Source organism: Cardiocondyla obscurior, linkage group LG03 (assembly GCF_019399895.1).
Source record: "Cardiocondyla obscurior isolate alpha-2009 linkage group LG03, Cobs3.1, whole genome shotgun sequence".
NCBI lineage: Eukaryota > Metazoa > Arthropoda > Insecta > Hymenoptera > Formicidae > Cardiocondyla > Cardiocondyla obscurior.
Genome location: NC_091866.1, coordinates 7,917,832 through 7,935,164, shown reverse-complemented (window position 1 = coordinate 7,935,164; position 17,333 = coordinate 7,917,832). Strand labels below are relative to the sequence as shown.

Below are 17,333 nucleotides of genomic sequence, written 5' to 3'. Positions count from 1 at the left end.
TCTCCTTACCGTGGGAGGGCGACTATAGACTATAGAGTTTTGTCTACGCCGGCAATATAGTAGTATTACAAATATGGTTTATCCAAGAGTTTTTTTTGTAACGTTGAATTTCGTCTTCTTTGCGTGTGCGATGTGTTTATACCGAAAAAATCGCAATTTAAATTGTATATAAAATATTATATAATTACAGCTTGATGACTGAAATTTAGCTAATTTCGTATTTTGTAGCACATTCAATCAAATTAATGTGTCGGCGGAAGAGTATAAAGCGACTTTGACTTAATCAGTTTACGTTCAATTTGTAGAGCAATAGTACGAGAAATTCTACTTTTTATGTGACGCTGTTGAGTAATAATTTCGACAACTCATTATTCCGATTTCTCAATAATTAACTAAAAACATTTATGTAAAGTTTAGATATAACTGATCGACTCTTTAAAATAAATTGCCTGCCGTGCGATCATGACGGTTCGTGGTTTCGATATATAGTTTTGCGTGTACGAAACCAGATTTTTCGCGTCTCAAAGTGAGAGCGATTTTCGCGCACGATGAATTTGTACCGCCAATATCCTGCTACAACGCGATTTACTGTGGGACTATATGCGTAATCAGTGACAGTGCTAGAATTTTGGTCCCGGACGATGCCGGCGATTAATTCATCTTCGCACGTTTGACGGCTATCGGAACCATCTCGGACCATTTTTTCGAAGGCTCTATTTATCACCACGTAGGAAAAGTTATTTTAATCACATTTATTAAAGTGCTTTTTACTTTATATAAAAATTACGCAAATTCAAATAATAACACATTGATCTACTTAGAGCCACACTCTGCGTGCCTTCGGAAATCAGAAAATAAAGTTAATATTTGTCTGGCGTGCTATCACTGCCAAAAGGAATAATTCTGTATCAGTCGAACATGCACTTTTCTGATCCTGATTAGGATTTCTAAAGATAGTTTGGGCCCACAGTTATCATCTGGTGTGTAACGCGAATATTACCATCGGGATATCTTCGGCAGTTGGGTGGGGACGACTTTAAAATAGTTAGATCAGCCGCGGCATCGAGTAGTCGCCGCTTGACCAGTGCAGCACGCGTGGCACGTGACATATCACACCGAATTACAACGTAATTGATACGATTCCTCGATAAGCGGGACTTTGTCGTGTCGCAGTCTAGTACAGTGCTTCCAACTCGTTTCTTCCCTCGTGCCACTCTCGCTGGTATTAACGCAGTTATCTTTCACGCTTTATCTCTCCATTTACGCAACCAGTTACGGGCTACGATGTCGAAATCGAGAGAAAAAGAAAAGCCGACGACGATTGACGTCGCACGAACGAGAGCCACTTAGGTTCACTTTGAATTCGCGCTGCTTCTTTATTGAGAAAGAAATAGTCACTTTTAGAGCCAGCCATAATTGTATTAAATATTCCGGATCTTCATTCAAATTGTTTTCTTATTAAATGTTTTTTGTCAGATTAATTGCACGCAATTAAATCATCTGCTGACCCAAAAACAAAAAGATCTCAGAAAACGTGCGCATTGTAGTTAGCATAAATTCCGCGTATATATGCAGGCACATTTTTATATTTAGTTGCTGACGCAACGAGAAGTCAAGTCTCCCATTGAAGATCATTTGTGCCATAATCATCTGATCAACGGTGCAATTGTTTTCCATAGATCAGGCTTTATTTCCTTACGGCGAGACGAACAATGGCGTTCCGCGGACTGTTCGATTTCTTTCAAAGCGACAGCAAACTAGACGAGAAACTCGGCCTGACCGAAAAACAAAAACGATTGGTGCAGAGCACATGGGCGACTGTTCGTAAAGACGAAGTGTCGGTTGGCGTCGCTCTATTACTGGCGTGAGTGAATTGCCGTTTTCTTCATTTTGCTCCACACGCGTTTTCTGCCGGATCGCTTCTCGTAAGCTTCGACGATTGCGGAAGTAATCGCTTCGTCGCAACTAAACAGCATAGAGAAAAAGAACGAGAAAGAATGAGAGAATGAATGAGCAATTTTTATTAGCTTTCTCAGCCACTTGAATGCCTAATTACAATTAAAAATAAAGAAAACAGCTAATTTAGAAAAATCTTAATTTTTAATAAAAAAAATTGTTTCGCTGCGAGTGACAAACAATAGGCGTGTTAGAAATTCCTCCAACGTGATCGAGACTTCCTTGCCCGACGAAGAACTTCCGCATTTCATTGAGCCATTTATTTATTTAATGAATTAATCATCAATGCGTATCTGGTGCATGATAAAAAATCCGTGTCACGCGCGATGGACTTCGTCGCGAACACCCTCACGTTTCGTCGAAATCATTCGCGTTTGCTAATGCGTACTGCGTCGCGAAAGAAGCGGCTGAATGCGTGCTAAATTGTCGCCGCTGCCTTTATTATCGCGCGTGATTGCGGGCAAATTATTACATCGTCCGGCTGTTTACAATTTAATATTATATCTTTGGTATGCTAAGGTGATCGATTCCGCAAATAGAACTTGCGATTCGTATGCGAACGCGAGATAAACGGACGTTTTTGCCCGCTTGTATCTTTTGAACTTCTTAGTGTGCTTATTGAAGTTTCGCGTTCGACAATTTCAAATATTTAAAGTTGCCAAAAAAAAAAAAAAAGCGTGTGAATAAATTAAGGGCATTTTAAAAACGACATATAAAACTGATTAACTTTTTCTTATTGTTTTCTAAACCATTTCTTTTTAACAGCAAGAAATTATTTTATTATTATTAATCTTTACACTGCATGATATAAAGAGTAATCTTTAATACTTTGCGTTTATGTTGCATTTGAACATGATTCTAATAATGGAGCATTGGTCTTTAAACAATCTCACTTTAACTGATTTTTCAAAATGTTGCACGTTTAGCGAACTTACTATCTTTATAATTCTAAATTGCATTTTTATAGTTATTTTAAAGAATATCCGGACGATCAAAAACAATTTAAGTCGTTTAAAGATGTTCCTCTTGATGAACTGTCAAAAAATAAAAGATTCCAAGCGCATGCTGTAAATATTGTAGCAACGCTTGGTAAAGTAATCGAGCAAATGCATGATCCGGAATTGATGGAGGCGAGTTTAATCAACTTAACTGAAAAACACAAGAACCGTGGGCAAACACAAAAGCAATTTGAAGTAAGTAAATGTTTATTTTTTCCTTTCAAAATTCTACCTTTTTCTATTGCTTTACTATATAAGTTAATATGTTCAAGTCATGATGTGACTTGAATATGATATATGAAATATAAAAAGAAATTTTGATAATTTTATTTCTGGTTCTGGCACTGAAAGTATTTGACGATAATATTCTTTTGAATAAATAGAGTTGATAATTTATCTTGTTTACTATATATTTTTGTTTGTTCAACATTAATATTATCTATATTTGTAGTACACGTTTATTTTTCCAGATATATAGTAAGATAAATTTTGTTTCAGAATTTAAAACAAGTTATATTAAATCTTTTCCCTTCTCTATTTGGGAAGCAATATACGCCGGATGTGCAGGAGGCTTGGAAGAAAACGTTGGATCTAACCTTCTCGAAAATGTATCAAGTTTTCGTGGATTGAGTTTCTGCATTTTTTAATTATAATTGATAAATTTGTGGCACGCATTGTATTTCGCTTTTTGAGAATAACATCTATCGAAAAGTTTTATCACGACAGTGATTTATTCTTTGTAAGATAATATTTTTTTTAATATGAATAACTTTTATAACTAATAATAAAACGAAAATGTTCTTTGCAATCGAAATATTAATGTTTCGAGAAACGAGATGTAATTAACGAAATTAATATGATGCAATATTATAATAAAATGTGTACATATTATATCATAATAAGACGTACTGTATTAATTATAATTATAATTATTTTTACAACAGTTACAAAGCAGCATTTCTGCTGAACGTAGCCAATAATCGCGCAACATTCAAATCTCAATTTCAATTTTTATCTCATGTTGCGCAACGATAAAGAGACGTGATATTAGCTGAGAATTGCATCATTTGCATATGCGTGATGTTTCAATTTGCTGCATATTACGATTTGCCTAACTGCAAAATGTCAATTGCTTATTTTTGCCGTGCTTTATTAACATTTCCCAATACGGGACAAAGTGGTACAAATAACATTTGAAGAAGAAATGAATAATACCAACGTAACTATTCACGATATTTTATTAGGTGAGTCAAGTGAAAATTTCCTGGTGACATTTGTTGTCGGCATGACGTATTTTAGGTCGCCGATCAATCTCCTTACCTTTATACGTTGCTGGCGGCATTGTAATCGCGATTATAATTTGCACCTGCTGCTGCACCTTATGCATAAGAAGCAAATGTGCGAGGATTATTAATAAACTGACCGGGAGAGGGAAAAGAGAGTCAGTATGAGACAGCCGTATTATTTCACGACTTGAATCTTTTTTGCCATGTTTCCGAGATTATAAGATCGTAGATAAATAAGTAATTAGTCTGCGAAACACGTTTAGAAAGTATTTCTCTTCCGACGTTGAAGAGGGACGGAAAAAAATTCGGAAGAAAAAAAAGAGGCCTGCACCGCCGGATTTGACGTACGTCCCGACGGAAGTCACCGCGTCGATTATTCCTAGAGAGTCACAGAGGTTGGAAAGATTGGAGAACGAATCGCCGACCGACTGTTACAAATGTTATAGAAAAAAGAAAAAGAGACAAAGAGTGAAGAGGCGAACGTGATGAGACCAAAGGAGTTTGATTAATGAATTGGTTAATGAATACGCAAGAGTGAGGCATTTTTCTGAATTAAAAACAAAAAAAATGTACACGGTCTTTTGTTCTTCATTTGCGCGACTTCGCAGCCCTTCTCATAACATCTCGTTTAGGAGAAAGATGCAGTCTCAAGCAATCGGGATCTGCATTACAATTAACGCGTTGATTTTTATGTCAAAAGTCTGTGGCACGATAGACGTGAATCTGAGCGAGCTGGAGTACCTCGTAGCACGATTAAACCCGTTCGAATGCAGACGACTGATCGCCGCACTTCATTACACAACCTACGATCTGCCGAAGAACTTAGCCGCGGCAGGTCTGTTCTTTTCCCGATGGTTTATGACTCCTATGTCATATCTTTGCTTGCTAATTGTCTCGTTAATGTAATCGTAGTGTTTACGCGCCGTATTATTTAACTCTAACTCGGTTTTTCGCGAATAAAAGAGCGTAAAGTGGACGAAGAGATCCCGTGTCTGCGTCAACTGCTCCATTGGAATAGTTCTCCTGACGAGGGTCGTGGCAAGACGCACGCAGCAATCATACACCGTCTTCGACAGTTAAATCGCAACGATCTCGCCGAATGGCTAGGTAAAACCACTTTTCAACAATTGGGAAAAGACTTGGAAAAAAGTATCACCCTGCCTTTCGACGAGCTCGCCAAAGAAGAAACGGAAACCAGCACGTCGGTATTCTGTGCGAATTATATTTAGAGCTGTACAAAATACAATTAAAATCGTGCAAGATAATCACTAATTCAACTTACATATTTTAATAGTAAAATATAAAATAAAATTTATGGGCAAGTCAGATAAAATATATTGCACAGCACTAATTATAATTCAATTTTTTTTATAAAACTATGTAATATTTTTTCGCAAACATTTTATTTAAATAATGCACCATGTATTCATTATTTACAGGTTGTTTGCAACAACCGAGTTTGCTACCTGGACCCGAGAAGAAGATCTGTGGTCACCAATCGATACAATTCTCACAGCTTTCGCGCTTGGATTGTTAGGAATGTTGCTCGTTTTAATCGTGGTCATTATTATAAGTGTTGTTAAAAGCAATAAAAATTAAATGCCGCTATTTTTTTTTTTTTTTTTTTTTTTTTTCAAAGTTTTAGGAAAGTTTGCAAAATATAACCATCTCTATGTTAAAAAACGAACAAATAAAAAGAAATATTTGTTTCTTTTATTGTTTTTTTCTTCCTAGTAATAACATCTTTAAGGAAGTTATATATTTATGCAAAATAAATTTATATAATAGTTAATTTTTCTTGAAACGGAGATGGGTAAAATGGTAATTAACTTTTTTAAAAATCATCAAATGTAATTTAATTAGTTTTACATTTGTAATTGCTAGTTGTCCAACAAATAATTATTATCTATATTAGCATCAGTTTAGCATCAGCTAACAGATAATTGGAGATTGGTAAAAATTATAAATGTAGTTGTAACGATTGGTTAATACCAATTGGCAAACGCGTCGAAATGTTCGTGTCTTATAGACAAATCGCGGACGGAAAATATTGAATGACACGTATGCTGTAACGGGTGACATTATGAGAATAAAATTATGTGTTATTAATTTAATACAATAACAATAATAGTAATAATATAATAATAACAGTAATAATAATCTTTCAAAAAATTTTAAAATAATAAAATATTAATTGAAATAATTAAAAGACAATATCTCTAATAACCATGTAATAACAATGGTACTATATAGGAATGATAGTTGTATAATAGTTATAGTAATAGGAATAATAGAGTAGGAGTGATGGTTGCAGTAATCATAGTGTAGCGATATAGTAAAAGAGTAGATTAGTGATAGGAATAAAAAATAATAGTAATAGTAGTACATCTATAACTAGCATAATAATATCTTGCGCTAATGCCCATTTTCGTCGATGTAGATCAACGACAATTCTCGTTTTAATTCGCTTTCCATCGCGCTATTTAATTTCAAGAATTAAAAAAAAAGAAAAGTGAACCAAACCGTGCTCAAAGCTAATCTACATCGGTGAAAATCGGCGTAAGTCGGCAACGTTGACAAAAAGAATAAATTAATGGGAATTTAACAATTGGTAGAAAAGTTTGCGATATAAAATACACAACCGTTGATTTTTCGGTACATCTGATGTGCCGTGATATACAATTTTTTTTCTCTGAATAAGTATGTTCTCTTTCTCTCATTCGTTCTCTTACTCTCCCATACTCGGTCTCTTTCTTTTTCGATATATTCTATATGTACAGCGAGACCCATGTTCTGCCGGAACATGTTGTATAGATTATTTGGAGAAGAACATTATCTCTCAAGTCTAAATAAGAAAATTTTGCATTACTCGCGCTTGAGTTAAACGGGAGTGAAAATTGAGCGGTCTTAATAACAAATTAAACTTTGTAAGTTCAACTACGCGATTAAAATGTTATTCCGCAATCTAGTTTAAACGTGCGTCGATTTAACGGAATCTTAGATCGAGATTTGACTGTTAAGGTATCTCTAGCGTGGAAAATAAAAGCTAAGTCATAAAAATAATGGCTCCTTATGAAACTTTTTTTAAGGCATCTCGGCTCGCCAAGAAAATCTCTTTAAAAAAAAGGATTATGCGCTAGATCGGAAACGCTCCGTACATTACGTATAATCCAAAAACGCGTACTTTTCCTGTCTTTCTCTTTTTCGGTGCCTTGTTCCTTCATTCGATTATATTCTACCTTATTATATTTATTATATTTTTCTCTTTTGCTTCTGTTTCTTCATGCTCTTTTCTATTCCCCCTTTCTTGCTTATTCTCGCGTTTTTCTTTTACTTTATTTACTTCTTATTGCGTCTCTGCGGAATTATCATTTATGGTATTCCAGCGTTTATTGTACGCAAACGTACAGCGATCCACAAAGATTCATGGCAAATAATGAATGAATCATCGCGGACTGCTATCCCTACAAAAGGCACTAATATGATAGTTTATCACAGAATCTGTGCGTGTATGTGCGCGCGTGTACGTGGCTGTGTGTGTGTGTATGGTGTTTCAATGATTGCGTCGTTTAGATCAAATTTTCTTAGATCCTGCGTTCTAGATCTTCGTGAAGAAGGCTGTTGTTGTTGGTTTCGTGAATCGATGCAGGGGATGACTCGTCAGGCTGCTCGCCCCCGCTTAATTCTAATTGGCCGGTACTATCACCGCTGCTGGAACCACATTCACCATCGACAAACCTGAAAAAACATATTTTAATCAATACTAAGTATTACAGAGCGCGCGTCGTTTATTCTTGTTTTCTCTATGTTAAAGAAAACAGTTTCACATTTAATAATTTTCGACAACAAACATAAAGTTTGATACGTGATTTTTTATTTACCAACATTAAAAAATTGTTTAATAAAAAAAAGAATTGAGGGCGACGATTTTCCTTCTTAGGAAAGTTTAAAGACATCAAAACAAACACATTTTTCAAATTTGAAGAAAATCTAAAGTGGGGGCGTTATACTATATATTTACCAATTTTTTGCAAGTAATTAGCCCACGCGTGTTACTATAAAGCTACATCCGCTGATAAGCATCCGCAATGTTCGCGAGTGTTCTATAATGGAAAAAGGCTGACATTCTAGAAGACATCCTAAGAGGAGAAATAGACCCAGAAAAGGCATCGTGGATCGGTGGAGCAACCCCAAGGTAAGGATTACTTTTTTTCATTACAAAATTAACAGTTGTTCGTTATTAAATGGCACCGCTTTATCGTGTCGATAACAAGAAATAATTAGAAATGTAGGCGACGGAAAAAATAGAGGAGATAGTATTTATTTTCCTATTTTCTTTTTAAGTTTTGAATATGTTGAATTATTTTGCGCTACTGCGATTTGAAAAATAATGCTAGATTAGAGCGATACTCACGTGTACGGTTGTTCCTCGCCACGCATCTCGCATATGACATTCGTTAGTGCCATTATATAATTTTTTGCCAACGTGAGCGTTTCTATCTTGCTGAGCTTCCTCTCCATTTTTACGTGTGGTATTACCTCGCGTAATTGCTGGAAATCACAACAAGAAGAGTAGACTGAAAGTCGACTATCTTTACCATATCGAATCATATTCGCACGATGATAGATAACGGTGCCGATTTACAATCTAATCAAATATACCCGAAAGTCGGTGGTGCATTATTAACATGTATTTTACGTCATGTGTGATCGCCAATAAAACGAATTATTTATCGGATAGAGCTGCAGCTGTGAGCGGTCACCATTTATCTCCCGCACAAACCAATTTTTTCCAACATTTTGTTATCGTTTGCATTGACGTTCAACGCGAACATCATTTCGCGATAAATGATAACTGTAATATAATCGAATCAAGTAACTGAATCATCTTTCTTAAAAATGCTAAAACAAAACCGTTCGGTTGAAATATCGTTCAAGATGTAATTTGCCAAAGTACGTTGGCATTTTTATAACTTGGCTATCTCGTGAAATTGACGTGCCGAATAGAAGATCGATCCTGTCCATTATTTTTACTCTTCGCGATTTAACGTTCCGTGGCGAAAGTTTCGCCTTCTTTGAAAGTTTTCAAACAAAGTTCGTCGACGCGATGGAGCGAAAGCCGCCCGCCGAAGTAATATAAACTGTTACCTCAAAGGCATCGTTGAGGGAGTGCATTCTCATTCTCTCTCTCTCGTTGCTCTCAAGCCTCCTCAGGTTCCTCTCGCGCGCGGAAATCCCGCTTTTTCGTCTCCTCGTGGTCGGCGGCGCACCGCCACGATTTCGTCTCTTTGCTTGCTTCGGACTCCTCTCGCTCCCGCTGCTGTCGCTCTCCTCACCCACCTGTTTCCATTCGAATCGTTAATTGTTTTCGCGACCACACAGCTAGAACTTTGTTAAATAATTACCACGGCGTTTTGTAACACGAGCGAATTGAGAGCTTTCCAGTGAGAAATAATTTACACATCCCGAAATTGTACTGGCATTGTGCAATTTTCGGCTGAGCCGCTTTATCTGATAATCGAATTGATTAATTCCGCAAAGCAAAAGGTTAGGTATTAAATCAAGTACTCTGAGACCACAATTTAAAATATAGAATTAATTACTAGTTGAAAAATATGTATTCCTAATTTGTCTTGATTTTCACAAGAAAAATAAGAATTAGCTTGCGAAGGTATTTCGATCGATACTTATAAATGTGCTTTCATTCGAATATAATCGGCGTGAGCAGATCTGATTACAATAACGCGCGATAACGTGTTACATAATGATATTTTATAATCTAATCTAGATGAAGATCTGCGGTATTTTCATCAATAAAGAAATTCATTTAACTCCGTTTATCTTCTAGCCCTCCCGCCCCTCTTTCAACCCGTTTTGCGGATATCTGTCTAATAATTAAAAGTGATAAAATCCAGTAGATAAAATGTTGAGCGAATTTCTTTGATGCTGTATAACGCCCTAATAAAAAGAAAATTATTTACTCAATTTCTAGTAGTCAATAACAAGATGTCGGGGCAACGGCAATAAATATATTTTTACTTTAATTTGTTATCTGTCTGTTGAATTCGATTAGACTAACTTATTACAAATACGCATATCGCTCAACACCGTGCTCGCTTGCCGTGACGAGCTATCTGTTGCAAATTACACCGGACCCACAAATCGAGAGAGGCGCACGGTGCCGGAAAAGCTTAAACTTGAATCTTATCAATTCAGTATGATAATAGTGACTTATGTGGGTCAAATACCTTTTCTTATTCGGTGTGATTACGGAATTTTAAAAGCAGGTGAGATAACGACGTGCCCCGTAACGGAGAGCGATAAAAAAAGAAAAACGATAAAGTAACAAGAAAAAAAAAAAAAAAAGACTAGATGAGATACCTCCGTGACATGGTGGCGAGTACGTTTCCCGGTAAGCGAGTCGACGGAAGCGTCGTCCAGGTCGATGTACATTTCCCGATCACCGCAGTCTTGGTCACTACCCGATAGCCTGTCCAGGCTTCGCATTATCTTGATCAAAATCACAGCTTGGTTCTTCTGGAACAAATAATTACCTTCAAAAAGCCGTGACGTAGATAAAAAAAAAAAAAAAAAAAAAAAAAAGTAACTTTCCTCGGTTTTTCTTATCTCTTTCACATTCCTCAATTACAGACGGACAAAAGTAAATGTAGTTGTAATAAATGTTAAAACATTGATATTTTTGTCACATTATAGCTTGTACTTGTAATTTTTTATCTGTGAAAAATACGACGAGGCTTAAGTTTATCACGTTTAAAACGTGCGCCGCAAATATAAATAATTTCTACGTACAATAACGATATGTCGCTCAAGCTTTTGGAGAAAATAAAGCAGCGTGTATTATTGTATACTTTGCAAGACATTTACATTTCAAGCATGCCAAGTAAAAAATAAGAAATAAAATGCAGTATCGTTATAACGAGCGGCATTCGTGGTAAGCTGCATCTTACGGGATGCATAACGCAACGATTTATGTTACGATGATACGAAAGAAGTTTCAGAACCATCGATCAAGATTAAACGTCATTACCGACGCTGACGCTAATGTCTCGTTCGACGATTCTGAAATACTCGACTACTAGACTATAAGTCACGACTGATTGGCGTTTCTTTGAAAAATTCGTAACTCTGCCGATGCTAGTGAAGCGAGATAGGAAAAGAGAGAAAGAGAAAGAATAAGGAAAAAGATAGAGAGAAAGTGAGAGGTCAGCATACGTGCGGGTAAAGATAATCGGGATATTCAATTTTTTTTCTCAGTCTCGCTCTTCAATGCCAAGAATTCCTGCTGGCGGTACATGTCAGATTGGGCCAATCCAACTGTCAGAATTGAGGTTGACGATTTGGAGTGGAAGCGTAACACGGCTTCTCCGTGGCTCTCTCACTTTCTCCCGCTATCGAGCGCCCGTGAGAGCGACTGCTCTTATGATATTATGATTTCGTCAAACCTTGACGCGTAAACGCACCAACAGTAACACAAGCCAGGCTGCCTGTGGGATTGAGCAACACGGCGAAGTTGCATAATGCACGATACTATCGGGAATCATTAGCCTTCGATGTTTCAAGCCTCCCGGTACTTGTCGCGGGAATTCATGTTGAACGTCGAATTTCTTTCGTAAACTCTTTTACTTCAAAATCCGTTGAAGGGAGGAAGAGGGAATATTTTTTAAAAAATTTATGTAGGTGGCAAAATGTTGGACGCAATCCTTGATTTAATTAACACGCATTTTTTTGCAATTAATTCAACATTCGCGAAAAATTAAAGCAACTAAGACGGAGCGATTATACTTAATAACTGACCGCCGGGAGAACGTGCTGTTGAAAATTTGCAGCCCCACGCACATTCGGTTCGCGAGCAGTACGTCACGTCGGTATTGTGTTAACGCACGCATTATTCCCGATCAGCATAAACAAATCGACCTACAATCGTTAATTGTAAGTGGCGAAATACCGTTTCGCGCGGATGCACGAAATACAATTTTCCGAACATTTTAGTATCACTTCGGCGATACGCGAATTTTGTCAGAACATACCACGTAATAACAAAGTCGTTTCTCTATCTTTTAATAGCGCGCTCGTATCCGATATTGATAATACCGTTGCCGTAACTTATCGTGGCACTATTACTGCTCCTCTCTAGCGCACGTTCTCGTTATTTCGCGAACCACATGCACGCAATATCCACATAATATCGCGTACGTATTTACAGACACGTGTAAGAGTCGTATAATACGTATTATATAATAAAATGTGTGATACGTCCGCATATCAGAATTACACGAAAACTTTAATAGCTCGCCGTTCTGTGCTATTACAGATATGTACACGTGGAGAGCTTTAAAAGTAGTTCCAACGCATTCTTATCGAACTGTTTTTGTTGGCGAGCGTTCGAAAACAGCACGCCATTTTGATTGCCGTTTATTCGTATTATCGAGCATTAATTTGCTTTTATTATCAGCGCAGATATGCGCTCTTGACGCGCCGGGAAAAAAGTATTCGCTTATCGGATAAAGTGTCAAGGGCAACGTAAACAGCGGCAGGAAACGTTCGCGTTTTAATTTTCTAGAAAATTGGGGACAAACGGATGCCGCCGCGCACTCATCGTTGAAGACAACGTACGCGCTCGTTACGTGCGATCGAATGATCCCCGGTGATTTGCGGGGAACGATAACCTTCGAGTGCCACGTTATGATTTACGGCGGAGTGCTGTATCCGCCACGCCGCCCGCCTCGTCACCGTCGTTTGAATGATCTCTCGTATCCTCTTTGGGTCCAAAACCTGTACCGACCTTTCGAATGCCGTTGCCACAGTCGCGCGATCTGGGTCTGTTGTCGCAATCAATTTTGCCTCGTTGTCAATTAAATTCGCACGCGAGGAAACACGTGTCGCTAGAAAATTGCGCCTGGAGCTCGGTTTTTTTCCTTTCCGAAGAACGCGCTGGGGCGAGCACGTTAGAAAGCACTCGACGGCCCGCTAAACGAGGCCTCCCGATTGACGTTGTCGGAAGAATGTTGCGGTTCCGGATTGCGGACCGGCCGCATTCCGGCGCGGCGTAAAAGTGCGTACGTGTCCTCTCCGTTGTCGTCGTCGTTACCGCCGCCGCCGCCGCGCGCGCCCGTAGACATTGCAAAAATGCGCTTACCTAGTCGGCCGATCGCTCTCCATCGAGGTCTCGTGGAGGTACGCGGCGAGTACACGCTCACTGAAACCAGCGTCTGGCACTGGCGCGCTTTTCGCCGCCAAACGTATCGTGCACTTTTCCTTTCACACGACACTCACTTGATCTTGCCACTAAATCATCGTTCGCTGCTTAGTCCGGCGAGCTCGCAGCCTTCGACAAGTTGCCAATAACGGCCCTGCCAAACGTGACAGTCGTTGCTCCGTCAGTCTTGAAAACAGAGGCCGTCGGCGGTTACGTCGGCGACGATTATCGAGAATTTCGAGGAGACGTCTAAGCGAAAGACCGAGCGAGGGTCGGTGGGAGAGAAATAAAAATAATCCCGAATCACTGTTATTCGACGCGGTTGCGATTTCTCCAGGGAAAGGGCGAGAGAAAGGAGGGATAAGCTATTCCGGCGAAGACGCGTATCCAAAAAAGTCGGAACTTTATCAGCGGCTTGCCGATGCGGTCAGGGCCGGCCGAGCGCCCAGTGCGGACTGACTATAACTGTAAACGATCACTTGTCGACCAAGTGAGCGAGGAGGCCCCACCGGCCTCACTCGGGGACTCCCGCCACTGGCATGAATACACTCGCGCGACAACGTGCCAGCGTATACCGAGAGCGAAGTGCCGGGGTGCACACCGAGAGACACCAGCGGTGGAGACCACCTCGCGGCTCCCACCAAACCAGTTCCTGCTCCAGAACCGCTTCCACCTGCTCTCTCGCGCTCCGAATACGCTCCAAATATGCGCCCGGGCAAGCTCGGCCGATTACCCGACCGAAAAACCGAAAGAGAGCCTTCTGGAGCCGCGAGTTGACTTTCCAAGCCGCGTCGAAAGCACTCGCTTTTAATCTCTCCCACGGTCCAGCCCTTTAAACTCTCTCGTATTAAGGGTATTCCAGTTTTGTAATCCTAGCGCCACGTGCAACTGACTGAGGTTGCATTAGAAGACTTTTCCTCTCAGCAGATGCCGTTTGTCGTTCTCTTTCTTTTTTTTTTTTCCTCTCTTTTTTTTTTTTCTTTCTATAACATTACCAGGAAGTGTGACACTTGACGTTATGTAATCGCGCAACTTCCGCAAAATGTGTGGAAACCTGTTGCGCACTTATCGTCGCTGTAAATAAATTGTTGCTTACCGAAACGTATCGCGCATCTCTTCCACCGGGCATTTTTTATCGTTATTTTTTGCCCGTGACAGTTTTAACTTAATTGCTATTCCGATGAGTAATGATTATTACTCAGGTAATTGTAAATAGGTAATAGTTTCTCAGGCGTTTCAGTTAAATCAATCACTTTGATTAGTCATGAAAAATACCTCCCATGAAAAGTAACAATCTTCCAGTAAAAATTAAATCTTTAATGAAAATATTTTATTTAACTTATTCACATTTTATGTAAATTTATTTTCTGTTTTCGTAAAAATAAGTATGTATTCTTAATATCTTTACAATCCGTAAGTATTGGAGTTTCGTGGCTTCTCCCTCCTCCGAACCGGTTTCCAACGGTTAAAAGAAGAAAAAGAAAAAGAGAAAGAAACTGTTGTCTTTAAAGCCACGAAGCTCCCGGGCGCGAATCGCCGCTGCAAAACGTGTCGCCACGCTGGTTGCGCACGACAATTGCAAAAGAAGAAAAATAGAGACGGATCGAGGGAGTATCGCAGTTTCCGGCAAGTAATGTCCTCGTGAAACGCGCCGGGCGCGGCGCCGCGTGCCGAGAGGATCCGATCGGGATTTCGCTTCCTAACCAGAACACTTTCGTCGCGCTTGCTTTCTAGATCGCCGCCGATAGATCGTCCAGCCGAGACGTTCCGCGACATAACGGTACAGCGAAGGAGCATTCCATGCCCGACTATGTGAATCGGTCGAACGCTGCACGAACGTCCGTTCGTTGTCCACAGCCGATAATCACGCATCGGTCAAGGCCCCTCTTCCACCTTTTCCACGCGGCTACCTTCTTCCACATTTGTACGGGCGAGCCACCTTCACCTTCTCTTTAGCATCGTGGCGTCCTTTTCTTCTTTTCTCCCCCTCTCTCTCTCTCTCTCTCTCTCTCTCTCTCTCTCTATCTCCTTTTCTCAACCAAATCTCGTTTTTCCTTTGCTTCTCCCGTCGACAAACGAGGAAAAAATGCACGAATGCGTTCTTCGTTTAGCATGAGTTACGTCGAGGTGAGAACAATGCGCTCTTATGTCAGAAACTAACGAACGAAGGAATGATGAACCGGGCGATTACGCTCGTAACGATGATGTCGCTTGCAGAAGCGGCCCGCGACACGCAAACGCGCACCATGGATCTTCGTGACGTAATGTAAGCGGCAAAATAACGCCCGCCCGAAAGGCCGAGTGAATCGAATTGATATCTGGATAGCGAATCACGCTAATATATGTTAAACACAGAACGGATAATCATACGTAATAACGCGATAATATGACAACTGAGTTCGCTAATACACAATGAACATTTCACATCTCCGTCAAATGCTCCTCAACATTCTCATGCCGATACAAATTTACGCTACTTTCAGCTGATCTCGACTCGTTAAAATTAACACTTAAAGGTTTATTTATTGACTTTTTGTTAATAAACAAATTGAGTGGGCTTTAACGTTTTGCTCGACTTAATGCTAGGTCACAGTTTAGAGTTACCTGACTTCTATTGTAAAACGGTAACAATTTGAGTCTTTCGTCGCTCTAATCGCGTTATCAAGCGGTTTGATTAGTATTGAATGTACATCGAGGCTAAACGCACCGCTAAGAGACTCGATGCTCTCTTGACTCGGTAAGAATTCAACTGAAAACACATTGATACACACCTTCTTTTCTACACGCTGACGGCACAAGCGCGCGCCTCGCATTCTCGTCGCAATATCCCAGGACAATGTTCGGCCCGGATAAAACTACCGACTTACTTTAACTTACACCTGGTGTCTTAGAGCTAAAGAGAAGTGAACGCGTAAACGCCTTCTCGCATTTGCATACAATACTTGAGAAAATAAGCACGCCGAGGACGAGCAGCGTCTTTCGCAAATTTAAATATTCAACAATCGACAACTTGAATCATAGACAAAAGTCCCGTCGGAGGAAAACCCTTCCCAAATATGGTATATACTTCGAGAGTCATGAAAAGAAATCACGATATGGTAGACGATATATTTAACATCGTGGTGTAATATAATGATGGCCTCTTTTTTTTTTTTTTTTTTTTTTTTTTCCGGGGAAGGGTCATAGTCTCTGGAATCGTAATGGAATAATTTTTAACAGGAGCGCTTATATCACCCGTTGTATTGGCAATTATATTTTTTCCTTGGTGATCGATGTCTCTTTAGTAATTGAAGAATCCTTAAAAGGACAGAAAAGGATTATATTCGATCTTATTTAACTTGATCCCGGTCATGAAAAACCGGTTCAGACGTTCCTTCGTTACACTTCGCACGCATTGTGTACGCCTCATCCGCGATAAAACTCTTAAGGAACTATCGAGACTTTCCATTTCAAAGTGATTAGTTTCATTAATTTATTCCCAAGACATAATTCTGTCTTGATGATTGATATTTATGACACCATTAACCAAATAATACTTAAAAATATGCGGTTTCTTATTTCATCGAATTATTTTCTTTTTTTTTTTTTAATCAGTCGTCTCTTTATTCACATTTATTTTAAATAGTTTAAGAACACTGAAAAATTTCCTAGGAAATTTTTATTCAGTATACAACTAAAAAATTACGATGCTCCATCAACATGGCGCTTTAGATGATTAGTTTTTTTTTTTTTTTTAATTACTATGTGTAGATTACTTCTTGTCAAGACATTTCTCGGTAATATTTTGTAATTCAGTAAAAGCGCCGTCGTGGTATAAAGAAAATAATAAACGGTTACGATCGTTGATTTAAATCAAAAAGAGTAACCTGTCCGGAT

General features: G+C 39.1%; 4 protein-coding genes across 7 annotated transcripts; 3 read left to right on the top strand and 1 right to left on the bottom strand.

Annotated features, from left to right (window-relative positions):
• The first annotated feature begins 1,045 nt into the window (after nucleotides 1–1,045).
• Nucleotides 1,046–3,856, top strand: Glob1 (globin 1). Of its 3 annotated transcripts, none has more exons than XM_070654555.1 (4): nucleotides 1,046–1,127; nucleotides 1,680–1,864; nucleotides 2,924–3,149; nucleotides 3,453–3,856. In XM_070654555.1, the coding sequence occupies exons 2-4, from the start codon at nucleotides 1,713–1,715 to the stop codon at nucleotides 3,582–3,584; spliced, it is 510 nt and encodes a 169-aa protein (XP_070510656.1). In that variant the 5' UTR covers nucleotides 1,046–1,127; nucleotides 1,680–1,712; the 3' UTR covers nucleotides 3,585–3,856. The 3 variants fall into 3 exon arrangements, with proteins under 3 accessions (XP_070510656.1, XP_070510657.1, XP_070510655.1); XM_070654556.1 differs by having other exon boundaries at nucleotides 1,057–1,127; nucleotides 1,685–1,864; XM_070654554.1 differs by having other exon boundaries at nucleotides 1,060–1,222.
• Nucleotides 3,857–4,158: 302 nt separating this feature from the next.
• LOC139101307 (uncharacterized) lies at nucleotides 4,159–4,731 on the top strand. Its single transcript, XM_070654340.1, has 3 exons — nucleotides 4,159–4,198; nucleotides 4,245–4,403; nucleotides 4,479–4,731. The coding sequence occupies exons 1-3, from the start codon at nucleotides 4,159–4,161 to the stop codon at nucleotides 4,724–4,726; spliced, it is 447 nt and encodes a 148-aa protein (XP_070510441.1). The 3' UTR covers nucleotides 4,727–4,731.
• LOC139101420 (uncharacterized) lies at nucleotides 4,731–5,986 on the top strand. The gene is made up of 2 exons (XM_070654557.1): nucleotides 4,731–5,075; nucleotides 5,204–5,986. The coding sequence occupies exons 1-2, from the start codon at nucleotides 4,808–4,810 to the stop codon at nucleotides 5,467–5,469; spliced, it is 534 nt and encodes a 177-aa protein (XP_070510658.1). The 5' UTR covers nucleotides 4,731–4,807; the 3' UTR covers nucleotides 5,470–5,986.
• An 84-nt stretch (nucleotides 5,987–6,070) lies between these two features.
• On the bottom strand, nucleotides 6,071–13,905 carry LOC139101418 (protein dimmed). Of its 2 annotated transcripts, none has more exons than XM_070654553.1 (5): nucleotides 13,398–13,905; nucleotides 10,622–10,774; nucleotides 9,389–9,580; nucleotides 8,655–8,791; nucleotides 6,071–7,978 (listed from the first exon to the last, which is right to left on the bottom strand). In XM_070654553.1, exons 2-5 carry the CDS (start codon nucleotides 10,745–10,747, stop codon nucleotides 7,825–7,827), a joined length of 609 nt encoding a protein of 202 aa, XP_070510654.1. In that variant the 5' UTR covers nucleotides 10,748–10,774; nucleotides 13,398–13,905; the 3' UTR covers nucleotides 6,071–7,824. The 2 variants fall into 2 exon arrangements, with proteins under 2 accessions (XP_070510654.1, XP_070510652.1); XM_070654551.1 differs by having other exon boundaries at nucleotides 10,622–10,777; nucleotides 13,398–13,904.
• Nucleotides 13,906–17,333: the final 3,428 nt, after the last annotated feature.

Bases quoted from the DNA above. Each gene is read 5' to 3' on its own strand.
- Glob1 (XM_070654555.1), top strand. From the start codon at position 1,713: ATGGCGTTCCGCGGACTGTTCGATTTCTTTCAAAGCGACAGCAAACTA. The intron at 1,865-2,923 runs GTGAGTGAATTG...GCATTTTTATAG, and splicing joins GGCGTCGCTCTATTACTGGC to TTATTTTAAAGAATATCCGG. The intron at 3,150-3,452 runs GTAAGTAAATGT...ATTTTGTTTCAG, and splicing joins AAACACAAAAGCAATTTGAA to AATTTAAAACAAGTTATATT.
- LOC139101307 (XM_070654340.1), top strand. From the start codon at position 4,159: ATGAATAATACCAACGTAACTATTCACGATATTTTATTAG. The intron at 4,199-4,244 runs GTGAGTCAAGTG...TGTCGGCATGAC, and splicing joins TATTCACGATATTTTATTAG to GTATTTTAGGTCGCCGATCA. The intron at 4,404-4,478 runs GAGACAGCCGTA...TAGATAAATAAG, and splicing joins AGGGAAAAGAGAGTCAGTAT to TAATTAGTCTGCGAAACACG.
- LOC139101420 (XM_070654557.1), top strand. From the start codon at position 4,808: ATGTACACGGTCTTTTGTTCTTCATTTGCGCGACTTCGCAGCCCTTCT. The intron at 5,076-5,203 runs GTCTGTTCTTTT...CGCGAATAAAAG, and splicing joins GAAGAACTTAGCCGCGGCAG to AGCGTAAAGTGGACGAAGAG.
- LOC139101418 (XM_070654553.1), bottom strand. From the start codon at position 10,747: ATGCGAAGCCTGGACAGGCTATCGGGTAGTGACCAAGACTGCGGTGAT. The intron at 8,792-9,388 runs GTAACAGTTTAT...TGTGATTTCCAG, and splicing joins CCCTCAACGATGCCTTTGAG to CAATTACGCGAGGTAATACC. The intron at 7,979-8,654 runs GTGAGTATCGCT...ATGTTTTTTCAG, and splicing joins GGCGAGGAACAACCGTACAC to GTTTGTCGATGGTGAATGTG.